At 36.5% G+C, this 13846-nt stretch overlaps 2 protein-coding genes across 3 annotated transcripts; both read right to left on the reverse strand.

The window, feature by feature from the left end:
- Positions 1-271: 271 nt before the first annotated feature.
- On the reverse strand, positions 272-3231 carry LOC120717033 (CMRF35-like molecule 9). Of its 2 annotated transcripts, none has more exons than XM_040004828.1 (4): positions 3078-3231; positions 2665-2985; positions 1885-1956; positions 272-1797 (listed from the first exon to the last, which is right to left on the reverse strand). In XM_040004828.1, exons 1-4 carry the CDS (start codon positions 3151-3153, stop codon positions 1643-1645), a joined length of 624 nt encoding a protein of 207 aa, XP_039860762.1. In that variant the 5' UTR covers positions 3154-3231; the 3' UTR covers positions 272-1642. The 2 variants fall into 2 exon arrangements, with proteins under 2 accessions (XP_039860762.1, XP_039860761.1); XM_040004827.1 differs by having other exon boundaries at positions 2665-2988.
- Positions 3232-5916: 2685 nt separating this feature from the next.
- LOC120717039 (CMRF35-like molecule 9) lies at positions 5917-11772 on the reverse strand. Its single transcript, XM_040004838.1, has 6 exons — positions 11374-11772; positions 10960-11283; positions 8339-8458; positions 8217-8258; positions 8010-8143; positions 5917-6872 (listed from the first exon to the last, which is right to left on the reverse strand). Exons 1-6 carry the CDS (start codon positions 11408-11410, stop codon positions 6702-6704), a joined length of 828 nt encoding a protein of 275 aa, XP_039860772.1. The 5' UTR covers positions 11411-11772; the 3' UTR covers positions 5917-6701.
- Between the last annotated feature and the right edge of the window lie 2074 nt (positions 11773-13846).

The raw sequence follows: 13846 nt of genomic DNA on the forward strand, positions 1-13846 counted from the left end.
TTTAAAATGGAAAACGAATGGATGTGAATGTTCTCTATTGGATTGAAATCTGATGACTGCGCAGTCCATTTATCTACAGAGAATTTATTGCCACTTTCAGGAAAACAGTTGAGATGATACGAGCTTCGTGACATCATGCTAGAAGCAGCCATGAGAAAATAAAACATGGTCATTAAAGGATAACCATTCATACAAGGCATGATGGATCCATGCTTTCCCATAGTTAACATCACATTGTGATCACAGAGCACAGCAGACATGGAGTGGAAACAATAACTTTTAATTCAGTGTATAGGCATATTAGAATGAAAACAAGTGTTGCTCATAATTGGAAAATGTATTTGTCTCCAAATGTCCATAAAAAGTACAGATTATAACTTAACTTCCTGAGGTTCCTGCAATCACAGGTTCTTTCATATATTAAAGATGGCAAGACATTAATGTAGATGCCAGTTATTATTATTCATTTGAGCCCTCCATGGGCGAATACCCTGAACCTGCCAGAGGGCTGGAGAAATAAATGGCTTTATAGACAGCAGTGAGTGTGCTGCATTTGGTTTATGTGGGTTTAAATGTTTGTAGATCTGATCTTTGTTGATGAGTAGAGACAGAAGAACTTGCAGACAGCTTGCTACAGTTGTTTGTTCTCGTGTCAGTGTCATTGTACCCACAACTGACCTATTAAAAAGTGACAAAAAAGTGTTGAGATATATAGATATATATAAAAATCCAAAGTTTTTAATGATACAGTATGAAAGACACACAGAGATTATTAGATAGATTATTAGATCGATTATAGTAAGCACACTTAACATAAATCTTCTACCATTTTTGGGGTCTATTTAACATGGCCAGCAGCCTAAGCAAAGGTGCCCAGATCTGCCTCACTCCATAGCTCTCCTGGTAGGACACCAATATGTTGGTATGATGCCTGGGTACCAAGTGAGAGAATATTAACCTCACCAACATGTCTGACCTGTCCGGTCCTAAAATACTTCTATAAGACTTTTACTTAGAAAGAGCTCCGACAATGAGCCCCTATATATGAAACCTAAATATACTTATAGACTGGTAGAAATATAAAAGTTTATGCGCAGCCAGTTGGCTTTGCTCTGCTTAGTTTAACTGAAAGACAGAAAGCATGGGGTATAGGCTATCAAACAAATTTAGTCAAATTTAATCCATTAAAGACAAACAAACAAACAAACAAACACACAAAAACAAGGTGCATTTTTAAGGGAGCCGTCAGCCAGACAATTTCTTTGACATGATTTGTAATTTTGTTTTTAGTTTTGTTGACTGGCCATTTAATGAATACTTGAGGAGTCAAAGAGGCTCTAATAGAAGTAAACTGAGATATAAAAATGTTAGCAAGTGCCCTCCGGGTATGCTTATCTGGTAATAGAGCCAGACAAACCATTTCTCCCATGTCCCAGTGTCTGAAAATCTCAGACAACCACCTCCTGTTTTGCCATTATATTTAAGAGAAGGACATGAAAGTGGTTTTGGTACAGAGTTGGGGTTGTATAACTCTCATGATTTACTTTTCAATATAATTCTGTAATTCCACCCAGAAAGCTTTTTTATATATATAACTTCTTTTATATTCCTTCTTCCTGACAGGTGACTTCCATTTTCTAACTCATACCTCGCTTTCATTTGAATTTCTGGTGTCTGCTCTGTTGGTGTAAACCTGTAGTTTATTGTTTGATGTTCTTCTGGATTTCTTGAAGCGTACTGCCATCATCAAGACAGAGATCAGAATAACACCCCCAACGGTAGCACAAATGATGTTGCCTGATGTATTAAAAAGAAATCTTGAATCATGTAGCCTTTATACAACTTTTTCTTCTTATAATGCATAATATCAGACAGAACTTATACCTGTTGTGGACTGCTTCAAGGTGGGATTTGGATATGGCAATGTAGAAGAAATATCAGTCTCATTTTCAACAGCTGTGTAAGAAGAAGTGGTAGAAGAGTTATTTAGAGTGATGATAAGTTCTGTAAAAATAATACAAATGAAATCATTAAAATGCTAGAGTTTGTCAAAAGTATTATCTGCTTAGTATACTTTGATATCGAAGTACGCAAGGAAAAAAATGTGCACAAAAATGTTTTCTCAGTTATTTTTTTTTCTATTTGGATTAGAGTATTGTTGGATACTTTTGTTTGGGGTTTTTTTCTGGTACAACTTGTGATATTTGCTCACTTCAACATGAAATTCAAAAATAAAGTAGCATTCTCTTCTTTTTTTCACTAAATTACATTTAAAAAACACTTTACATTTTCATGTCAGTAGTTCTTTTTTTGCAATATAATGTTTTTCTGATTGTTGTCATAGTACTGGGTCATTTTGACCCAGTGTTTTTGAGTTACTGTGTTTTGGTGTTATTTTGTATTGTATGTGGTTTATGTTTTAGGTACCTCCGGTTTTTTAAATATTTTAATTATCCTTTCATATATTAAATACTTGAAAGTATTTAACATGCGGAAAAAAATCACAGCATTTATGTTCAGAGTTTGTAACAATGTTGTTTGTAATATATTTTTGCTAGTAAGAAATGAGTATGTAAAACTTTACCAACCTTTAGATACAGCTATATAATCCACTGTAGTGATGCATTTTTAATCAAGCTAAAAGAAATAGGATTATACACGTACATTTCATTACTGTGAGCTGTACATCAATGTATGAGTCCAAACCAGGCCTGTCTACTCCACACCGGTATTTCTGTGAGTCTGACAGCTGGAGATGACTGAAGGTCACAGAGAAAGATCCATTCCCAGAGTCCACCAGAGTTATCCTCCCGGACTCTGCTCTTCTGCCAGATTCTACAGTAACCAGTATGTCTTCCATGCGTGTGCATGGATCTTTGCAAAAATACTTATGGTTTTTCCATGCAAGTGTGTGCGAGCATTGGAAGGAGACATTTCTCCCCTCGAATCCCTCTACTTTAATTATGACTCCTTCTGTTAGTTCAGCTGCTAAAACAAATGACATTACATTTGACACTATAAGGCATCAAATTGAGCATTTAAATTAATTAATGTATTAATTTTAGGTAGTCACTTACCATATAAAAAACAGGAGAAGAAAAAAATGCTCTTCATTATGGCTGATAAAGTGCCAGCTCTGTAGATCCTTCTCATTCTAAGTGGTTGTTACGGGCTCTGCATTTACAGCCTAAAAGTTAAACACTTGTACCACAAATGGAGAACAGACCCAATCCTGCAGGCTAAAATATCAGCTGCATTCTGTTTACGCAAACTGATCTCACTCTTGAAGGTTTGGGGGCAGACATCAAGGGAGGAGCAGGTCCTATAGTCTCTTTCAATCTGACATGTACACAACATCCTTCATGACCCTCCGCCTCCTTTAACTGTTACACAGTTTCTTTGTGGTAGTAGCATGAATGCCATTTTCCTTCACATTTGTTTATACATTAGAAAAAAATAAGGTTTGCCAAAATAACTATCAAAGTTCATTTTTACTCTATGTCATTAGATGTGCTGACAGCTATCAATGGAGGGAATTTTGGCAGATTCTGTGTAATTGCTGGACTGCACGTCTTTCCCTTCTCCAGACTAACATTTCCAAGTAAAGATCAAACTTTGATTCTATAGATCTCTAATTTATAAAAACAGATTAGTCATATCTTTTTCACAAATTGGAAAGCACCTGATTTTATGGAGTATAATTTTTGTTATCATTTGTCTATATTTGACCCATTATATAGAAGAATTATAGCTGTACCTCCACATCCCCAATGCGTTCTGTTGAACTGATATCTGGTGACTGTAGTGACCATTCAATAAAGAGAATTTATATTCAAGAAATATTTCTGGTTGACTTCATGTGACCAGAGATGTTATGTCACAAATGTGTTTATACTGCTTTTCTCTGACTTTATCACTGTCCTCAACACATCATGTGTACAGTATACAAATACTATAGATGTAGTCAAAGAGCATAGTGTACTAAAATATTTTTGTTAAAGTCTCAAAGCAGAGCCACTTCAAAAACTGAAAATGTTTTATTGTCACCATTTCAAGTATTCTTACATACTTATATTTGCTTATTATCTGCTTAGGAATAATGCAACAAAACTGACCTAATATCATAGCAATAGCAGTTATATGCAGTTATTGCTATGTCTATGCAAATAAAATACAACTCTATAAAGGTAATTCCACTCTTCTATTTGCTTCCTGTATAATAACCAGAGACAAAGGTGATGCCCAGTTTCTTCCACAGAGCAGGCTGTTACATTCAGTCTTTGACTTTTATACACGCCTGCAGTATGTATAACAACAAGCAACACACAAGTGTGAATTAAATGGGTGAGAAGTCTTTAAAATGGTTTAAATGTGACCTAAAGCCATATTTTTTAAAAGGCATCAGAATAAAGAGTGCAAAGGTGGAACCATAGTACATGTGTGCAGTGCTTACTGGAACACTACTTTGAACTTTGTAATGGCAAAAGTTGTGGCAAATGTTCTCCTTTGCAGGTTTAAAATCAATACTCTCTCTCTCTCTCTCTCTGTGTGTGTGTGTGTGTGTGTGTGTGTGTGTGTGTGTGTGTGTGTGTGTGTGTGTGTGTGTGTGTGTGATCACCTTACAAAAAGTAACAGTAACAAGTCCTGTAGTTGCGAAACTAGCCCAAATCATTACCCTCCACCCCTCCCATCACCCATAAGCATGCTATTTTGGTTTTGACAAAGAGACGCTCTAAGCATCACACCTCAGCTTAAGACCAGTAATACAAAGGTGGCTTTAATGTTTGCCCGCACAACACTGAATTTTATGGGCATGATACAGTTTCTGCATCTGCCTAGGTCCACTTGTGTCAGAGTAATGGGAATTTCATCACCAGACAGTGAACTAAGGCTTTGCACAAACATCTGTGTACCTGTCATTGTTTTGTGACCACGTGGCGTCATCAGTGAAGACACTAGGCAAGGCAAGGCAAGGCAAATTTATTTGTATAGCACAATTCAACAACAAGGTGATTCAAAGTGCTTTACAGAGACATTAGAAACAAAAACAAATAAAAAGCATGATTTAAAATTGATTATAACAAGCAAACAAACAAACTAACTAAATACACACATTTCACACCTGTTCACGCGATCTGAACCCTTATCGTAAGGGGAGCTACCAGTCCTTCTGTGGACGAGCTACTTTCTATTTTAAATTCCCTGAATTTAAAATACTCTCTAGACCCAGTCTAGACCCAGCTGGGGAGCTACCCAGAGCTCTAAACCCACTTAACAAACAAACAAACAAACAAACAAACAAACAAACAAACAAACAAACAAACAAACCAGTATATAAAATCAAAACAGATAAAATCAGAACAGTAGATAAAATCAGTAGTTAATGTAAGTTTTGAAATTTAAGCTTAACTAATTAACAAACAAACAAAACAGTATATAAAATCAAAACAGATAAAATCAGAACAGTAGATAAAATCAGTAGTTAGTGTAAGTTTTGAAATTTAAGCTTAAAAGTGTGGATTTGGTGCTTTATTCAAATGCAGCTGAGAATAGGTGAGTCTTCAACCTGGATTTAAATAAACTGAGTGTTTCAGCTGATCTGAGGCTTTCTGGGAGTTTGTTCCAGATATAAGGAGCATAAAAGCTGAATGCAGCTTCTCCGTGTCTGGTTCTGACTCTGGGAACTGATAAAAGACCGGATCCAGATGACCTGAGGGATCTGGAAGGTTCATACTGGGTCAGGAGGTCACTGATGTATTTTGGTCCTAAACCATTCAGAGCTTTATAGGCCAGCATCAGAACTTTAAAGTCTATCCTCTGACGGACAGGCAGCCAGTGTAAAGACCTCAGAGCTGGACTGATGTGGTCCACTTTTTTGGTCTTAGTGAGGACTTGAGCAGCAGAGTTCTGAATGAGCTGTAGTTGTCTGACTGATTTTTTAGGTAGACCTGTAAAGATGCTGTTACAGTAATCAAGCCTACTAAAGATGAATGCATGGACTAGTTTTTCCAGGTCCTACTACAATGTGACAACTAGACATGGTTACTTTGCGACTTCAAAGCACTATGATAGGAGTGACACCTCATTTGTCATGTCTGCAGCTGCCTGTGCAGTGTAATCCACACTTAAGTACATCAGTAAACTTTTGTTTATTCTCCAAACCAAAATCATATTTACTGGATTTTGTTTCACTCCCCACCTGCAGTAGTACCATGTCTCACTAATGGAGTCCTGCCCACAGTTTGAGAACCACTAGCTTACAGGGTGGTCTTAAAGAGAGAAGTGATGTTTCAGATGAACTGGGGGACTGCTCCAAGATCCAGCGGATGCTGTGGGCATCAGATATCAATTCAGGAAAAGTGAGAGGACACTGACATCAGTGTGTATACACACTTAATTTCAGTCAAAGGATGCTATCATTGGGATGAATTTAAAAAAAAAAACAATATATATATGATATGTATAAGCTACATATCATTCGTTTATTACATGAACACTTGAATAGCATAGAATAGCATAGAATAGAATAGAATAGAATAGAATAGAATAGAATAGATCTTCAGTGTGAACTACACATCACTGTGATATTATATTATTTAAGAGGTTGATAATAATTAGTCTAATTTGGGTTACTCATATCAGTGTGCAGTGGTGTCAGCTATGGCGTCAAGGAAGAAGCAAAATATGAATATCCTGAACATTCAGGAAGATTGGGGGAAAGAGATGTTTTCATAGATGTGAAGGTGTACACTTGCTGGGGAATCAGATGTTGGTATATCCTGTCTTTGTTGGTGAGTAGGTACATAAGAACTCTTAGGTGACTTTTTCCTACACTTTGTCCTCTTCTTATTGTGATCATAACCACAGCTGACCTGTTGGTAAGTGAAAAAGAAACAACAAATTAGCACATTCTTATGGGACTTGCATTTATTGGGTGTTTGTACTGCCATTATTGGAAAATCGGGAGAAAATCTGGAGAATGGTGGCTCTGGGAGATTTTTGGGAGGGGCACTGACATTTGGGATTCTCCTAGAAAAATCGGGAGGGTTGGCATGTATGAGTGCATGTACCAGGGCATCCAGGCCATCAACTACAGGAAGGCAACACCTGCCTGCGACGGTGACGCCTCTGTACCAGATGCGCTGAACTACTTGTATGCACGGTTTGATGCTCAGAATGAATTGCTTGTGCTGCCTTCTGGCAAGAGGTACGGGAGCATTCGGGCCTCACTGTCAGACTGCAAAACAGTTTCTTCCCCCAAGCCATCAAACTCCTGAACACTCAGTGACTGGGCTGATACACACAGATACGCACACACGCATGCCTTCATACATGTCACTACCAACCACTTATCTGCACGATCTCATACACACACACACGCACACCTTCATATATCAGTTACATTTTGCACATCGCTCAGTCTTTTGCACATTCTATTGCACTGTTGGGTCTGCACCGTCTTGTGTCTTTTTCTGGTGTTGCACTGTTTTTGTTTTGTTTTATTGCAATTTTGCGCATTGCGCTTTATGCAGTCTGGTGATTGACAATAAACCCACTGGATCATGACCTTGAGTAAACTTAGTTCAGCTTAACTCAGTTGCGCCACGATAGGCTATCAAACAAGCTCTGAATTTGATCCATCCAAAAGACATGTTTTTTGACGAGGGTTTTCAGGCAGAGGAATACTTGAGGAGTTAACAAGACTCTACTACAAATAAAACTGAGATGTAAAATTGTTAAACAATGCCTATCAATGATGCTATTAGACATACTTGGTTTTGCTGCAGGTAGAGCAAGGCTTCTACCAGTTTTCAGTGTATTTAAAATTCTCAGTTGAATGCCATGAGAGTGGTAGTGGTAACTTTTTATCTAATGGTATATTAGTCATTCTGAATCCAGACAGTGTAATGTCTGTTGATACACACTCACTACATTCCTGTAAATTCAGCTTTTTAGTTATGTACTACAAGCACAGCTTTCAGATTGACGTACATTTTTTGAGTTCATACCTTTCTTTTGTTTGCACTGTTGCAGTACTCATGTTGTTTAAGTTTTGAGGTTTTTCTGGACTTCCTGCAGCATACTGCCAGAAGCAGGATAATGATCAGACCAACACCACCAACAGTAGCACACACGATGGTGCCTGATGAAAACAAGAACATTTCAGGTCTTGTTCATGCAAACACTTTAAATGATATTATCAAAGTAAGCATTACCTGTTTTGATGTTAGGTCCTTCTTCTGCTGTGAAGTTTAGGGCTGTAGGACAGATTGGAATATTGTGTCATATAAAGTTATCTATTATTCATATGAATAAGGATTGATAAATATATTGATACCTGTTGAAAGTTTAGTGGGCTCTGTGGTGTCTATTCCTGTTGTTAAATGTGTTGTGTTGGTATTCTGATATGTCCTTGTGGAAGACACATCAGGTATGACCGTTGTCACAATTTTAACAGCTGTATAAAAAGAAATGGTGTAAGAGGCATTTAGACTATTGGTATTTTTATTTTTGTAAACAATATATACAGGAAATGTATGGTATGTAATATTTAAATAAATGTAATAATTGTAAACGTAAATAATTGTAAAACGCAAAAAAAAAATGAATCCAATGATTTTCAAATCTTATGAACTCACATTTTATTTACAATGGAACACAAAAAATATCAAATGGTTAAAATGAACATGGAACATCTCTCAAAAGTCTGGAAAACTAAGTAGTTATAAAAATAAAATAGCTGGAGGAATGCTTTCCAGATATTTAAGTTAGTTAGCAACACATCTCCACCATGACAGTGTATACAAAGAGTATTTTAGAGAGGCCAGGTAATGGAAGCAGAGGTTAGCCAATCTAAAAAAAAATAATGTCCACAAATTGTGGAACACTTTCAAACTAGTTCCTCAAGAATCTAAAAAAGTCTGTGTGGGCAAGAGAGCCTGAAAATCAATGACTGATGTCCCTGATGGCTGGGTGCTCAAATGGCACTGAATTTAAAGTAGAGATGGACCGATCCGATATTATGTATCGGTATCGGTCTGATACTGACGTAAATTACTGGATCCGATATCGGAGAGAAATAAAAAAATGTAATCGATCCATTAAATATCAAAAAAGCACGACATGGCGTAACTCGGCTCATAACCATAGCACCTCGGAGCAGTGTGCTCACGTGATAGAGCGGCTGTGTGTATTTGTAGCCTCGCTACCAAACCAGCATTTCATCTCGGAGGAAGTTATCCCACAGAGAAGTAAAGCAAGTGTGTAAGTTCATCTCTGAATGTTTGTAAAGCATTCCCACATTAAGCTTAACAACCAATATATGGAGCGACTGCCTCTTCTTCCTCCCTCTCCTGTTGCTACTTCAATCATGAAACTGCTTAATGATCAGCTGATCGGCTTTTCTGTCGTGAGTCCGTCTCTCTTCTTTGTTTTTGGCCCACTTCGCGCCAGAAAGAGGAAACCAGCGGCTGAACAACAGCAGCATGTTTAAGCTTGATAATCTGTTGTTAGAATTTATTTAATATTACTTTCTACACCAGGATCGTTTTCTACATAGCTGACGGCTGGTAACTGTGCAGGGGCGGATTTAGCAAAGTTTAGCCAGGGGGCCCGATAGGGCATTAACAGGGAAAAGGGGGCACAAAGACATACTTTTAGTTCTTATTCTCATTTAAAATGTCTAGCTTTTAATAAATAATTGTCTGAATCTTGCACCCAAAGTTTTAATCTTATGTATAATATATAGAAGTCCATTACTGTATATAGTAACTGTTAAGTCTAATATACCCTAGTAAGCTATACTACTTTTTCTTTTGGGAAGATACCATCTGTGCAGTCTGCAATTCTGTAGAACAGGGGTGTCAAACTCAAATACACGGTGGGCCAAATTTCAAAACTGGAACAAAGTCGCGGGCTAACATTAATATTTATTGAAAAAAAAATCTTCCTCCAGATATAAGAATGTATCTTTTCTTATGGACTCAAACAAGTTTTGCTGAAAAACTGAATATGGAACAAGCAAAGCTTAATACTAAACAATATATATATTAGCTGTATAATACCAGTAGGCCAGCTCTAATAGTAATTTGGTATGGCTTCGAGGGCCAAATTTGGCCCGCGGGCCAGAGTTTGACACCTATGCTGTAGAAGAAAGATGTTGCATCTATTTAATTATTCTTGAAAAATAATTTACTTCTGTGCATTTTTTTTTCACACTGTATCAAATTAAAGTTGATTACATCGATTAAGCATCATGAGGTGGAGGGTGGGGGGTGGTTCCCTATTTTTTTTTTGCTGGGAGTTTGCAACCCTATTAGTTAGGTTGCTTAATATTTCTGCTAAGTACTCTTTAAAATACCAGAATAGGAAGGATGGAGTAGGTTTAAGTTTATTAGATTGATCAGTGTTGCTGAACTATGAAATATTTTGGGTGCAGTGTATTTTTTACATACAGGTATAACAGAATAGCCCAACAATGTTCAGAATTTAGTCTTTTTGTCCAGAAAGCCCCACCAAAGTGTGTAATGCCTTTTTCAAGAGATGATTTATGGATTTAAAAAATAATTTTAAATCCACTATGATAAGTTAGAAAAGCTGCATTTTTCAAAATACTCTAATATGTTTTATCTAAAAAGATTTGAGAGAATAATAGAATAAAGAGGAAAATACAAAATAATAGAAATTTCAGAGCTAAAAGAAGTTGTAAGTCTTGTGAGCTCCAGTCAAACCAAAAGACAAAAAAAGTGAACCAAAGGATTATGAAAATTTTAAAATTAATTATTAGTATATTATTTTATACCGTCTATCTGTAACATAACTTCAGCAGTGGTAAGATACTTGTACGGTAAATTTAAATTTAAATGTATTCCTCTTCTAGTGAAATATGAATGTGTAAACTTTACAGAACTTAAGGGTATTAATGCATTTTATTTAAAACTGATTGTATAATACACATACCTTTCTTTACTGTTAGCTGTATCTCAACATATGTGTCAAAACCAGTCCGCTCCACAGCACACCAGTATTTCTGTGAGTCTGACAGCTGGAGATTGCTGAAGGTCACAGTGAAGGATCCATCCCCAGAGTCCACCAGAGCAATCCTCCCTGACTCTGCTCTTCTGCCAGGTTCTACAGTAAGTAGTATGTCTCCTGTGCTTATACATGGATCTTTGCAGAAATACTTGTTGTTGCTCCCTGCGAGTCTGTGTGGGCACTGGAAGGAGACACTTCTCCCCTCGAATTCCTCTAAATTGATTATGGTTCCATCAGTAAGCGTACCTGCTAAAATTGAAAGCATTGAATGCAGAATTAAATGCACTGAAATTACCATTTAAATATAGCTTAAAGTGGTAAAATTGTAAAGTCACTTACCATATAAAAGGCAACAGAGGAATGAATTGATCTTCATTGTGGCTGAAAAGTAACATCTATGTAGGGTTTTTTTCTTATTCTAAGTGGTTTCTTCTTGTCAAATATATCCACATGATCCACTGTTGTCCGAATTTGCCACAATCATGATAAAAGTAAACGTGTTGACAGGTACTTTCACAGTTTGCTATATAATTACATAACAGGGAAACCCCAGTGCAGACGGATGTGATTGGTGAATGGTGGAGGACAGACTTGCTTCTGCAGTCAAATCAGGTTTGCTCTCATTCTAACTTTCAAAGGTGTGTGGGCATAAAAAGGAGGAAACAGCACCAACACAGCCTCCTTTGTAACAGCCTCTTTTAACTGTGTCACCAACACTGGCTCACAACACAAGTGCTGTTTTATGTCACATCTGTTTATATTTAGACTTAGACTTTATACTTAGATTGCTCTAAAGCAGTCTGCGGTAAAAGAAAGGACAGAAGCTCCACCTACGTGCTACTTAAACGTTGGCAACGGACAAACAAACAAACACATACGATATGATTTAAAAGCTGAACAATTACTAATCATAAAAAAGAACAAAGCTGACTTTTACCATATCAAAGCACCAAATCACAACAACAGTCACATCAAGGCACTTTATATTGTAAGGCAAAGACTCTACAATAATACAGCTCCAACAATCAGATGACCCCCTATCAGGAAGTACTTTGGCGATAGGGGGAAGGAAAAGGAAGAAACCTCTAGCAGAGCCAGGCTCAGGAGAGGGTGTCTGTGTGTCTACCATTCTTCCCTATTAAAACTGTTTTGTTTTTTTTCTTTAATTGCACTGCTTTCACAAACAGCAAATACTTAGACGTTTTCATTAGTACAGCTGAAGTTTTCAGTAGCACAGCTATATTTTTAATATTTTTAGTTTTTATCTCAAATCGCTGAGACAAAAACTGACTGGTCGAGAGTTGGCAGGCATAGAGAAATCTATGTAGGACATCTTTTTCATGAGAAAGTCATTGTGTTTTAGAGTTGTGGTTTTGAGGCTTAAAAACTGCCTCTGACTTCTATCACTAGGAACATCCTTCCTGTAAAGTAAGTGGCAATGAGTAACTAAGACTTTCCAGCAGACATATATGTGTACATGTATACAAACACATGTCTGACAGATGATGCAGTCACAGAGCATAATAAAATAATTTCCTATATAAAAAAACAAAAGAAGTCAAAGCAAAATTTATTTTAGAAACTGAAAAAATGTTTTCATATCATCATAGCAATTTTCTGTCTCCTTATCAATAATCCAGTTACAAAATGACGTACAACATTCACACATTAGCGCTGTTATTTTTTTTTTCTATGCAGATAAGTTTGAACACAACTGTGTAAAAATCACTTTAGTCTTCTATTCACTTTCTATTTAATTATACGTTGCTATACTATACAAAATATAACTATACGTTACACAGACATAGCTTGCAACAAATGTCGCACAAGTATAATTTTTGGTGACGGCACTGGCATCTTGCAAAGGTTATGTCATAGGCTCTGTGTAGATTCATTGTGGAAGGATAAATTAAGCTTTATTATAACACTGCTTTGAAATTTATGAAAATAAATGGTGGTGGTCAGAGGGCCCGGTGGCGCCAGTGTCCAGCAGCCTTGCCTCTGTCAGTGCGCCCCAGGGAAGCTGTGGCTACAATGTAGCTTGCCATCACCAGTGTGTGAGTGTGTGTGTGAATGGGTGAATGACTGAATGTAGTGTAAAGCGCTTTGGGGTCCTTAGGGACTAAGTAAAGTGCTATACAAATACAGGCCATTTACCAATAATCTTAGTAACAAATGTTATTATTTTCGTTTTTACAAATAAATCCTGTAAACTGTTTTTTATGCAGTTCTTTCTAATGCCTGTGTCTTTTTTATAATATAAAAAAATATCAAATACAAAAATGTGGAAAAGTATGAATTATATGGAGAATTATATTCAAATAGTTTCATAAAACACAAAGAAGAAAAGAAATAGAATAGAATAGAATAGAATTCAACTTTATTGTCATTGCACATGCACAGGTACAGGGCAACGAAATGCAGTTTGCATCCATCCAGAAGTGCTTTAGTGATATAGATATATTACAATATATATTAGCAATAATATAGATATGTGAGTATATTACAGAAATGGGTCTATTATGGTATGTTATAATGTACACGGTATGAAGTATGTTGTGAATATTCTATAACTATAAGTATGTACAGGCTGTAGTGAGTACAAGCTATGTACAGGCTATGAACAGGATATAAATATGAAAAACTATACAGAATATGAAATAAATAACTTTACAGAATCTGAGATATACAGCTATACAGAAATGGGAACTATGCAAGTTGTAAACAGTTGTAGGATTAAAGATTATCGAATGTACAGAATGATTATTTACACAGAGCTATACAGTAGTGCAGTTAAGATAAGTGAGGGTGT

The sequence above is a fragment of the Simochromis diagramma genome, unplaced genomic scaffold (assembly GCF_900408965.1).
Source record: "Simochromis diagramma unplaced genomic scaffold, fSimDia1.1 OVJJ01000487.1, whole genome shotgun sequence".
Taxonomy (NCBI): Eukaryota; Metazoa; Chordata; class Actinopteri; order Cichliformes; family Cichlidae; genus Simochromis; species Simochromis diagramma.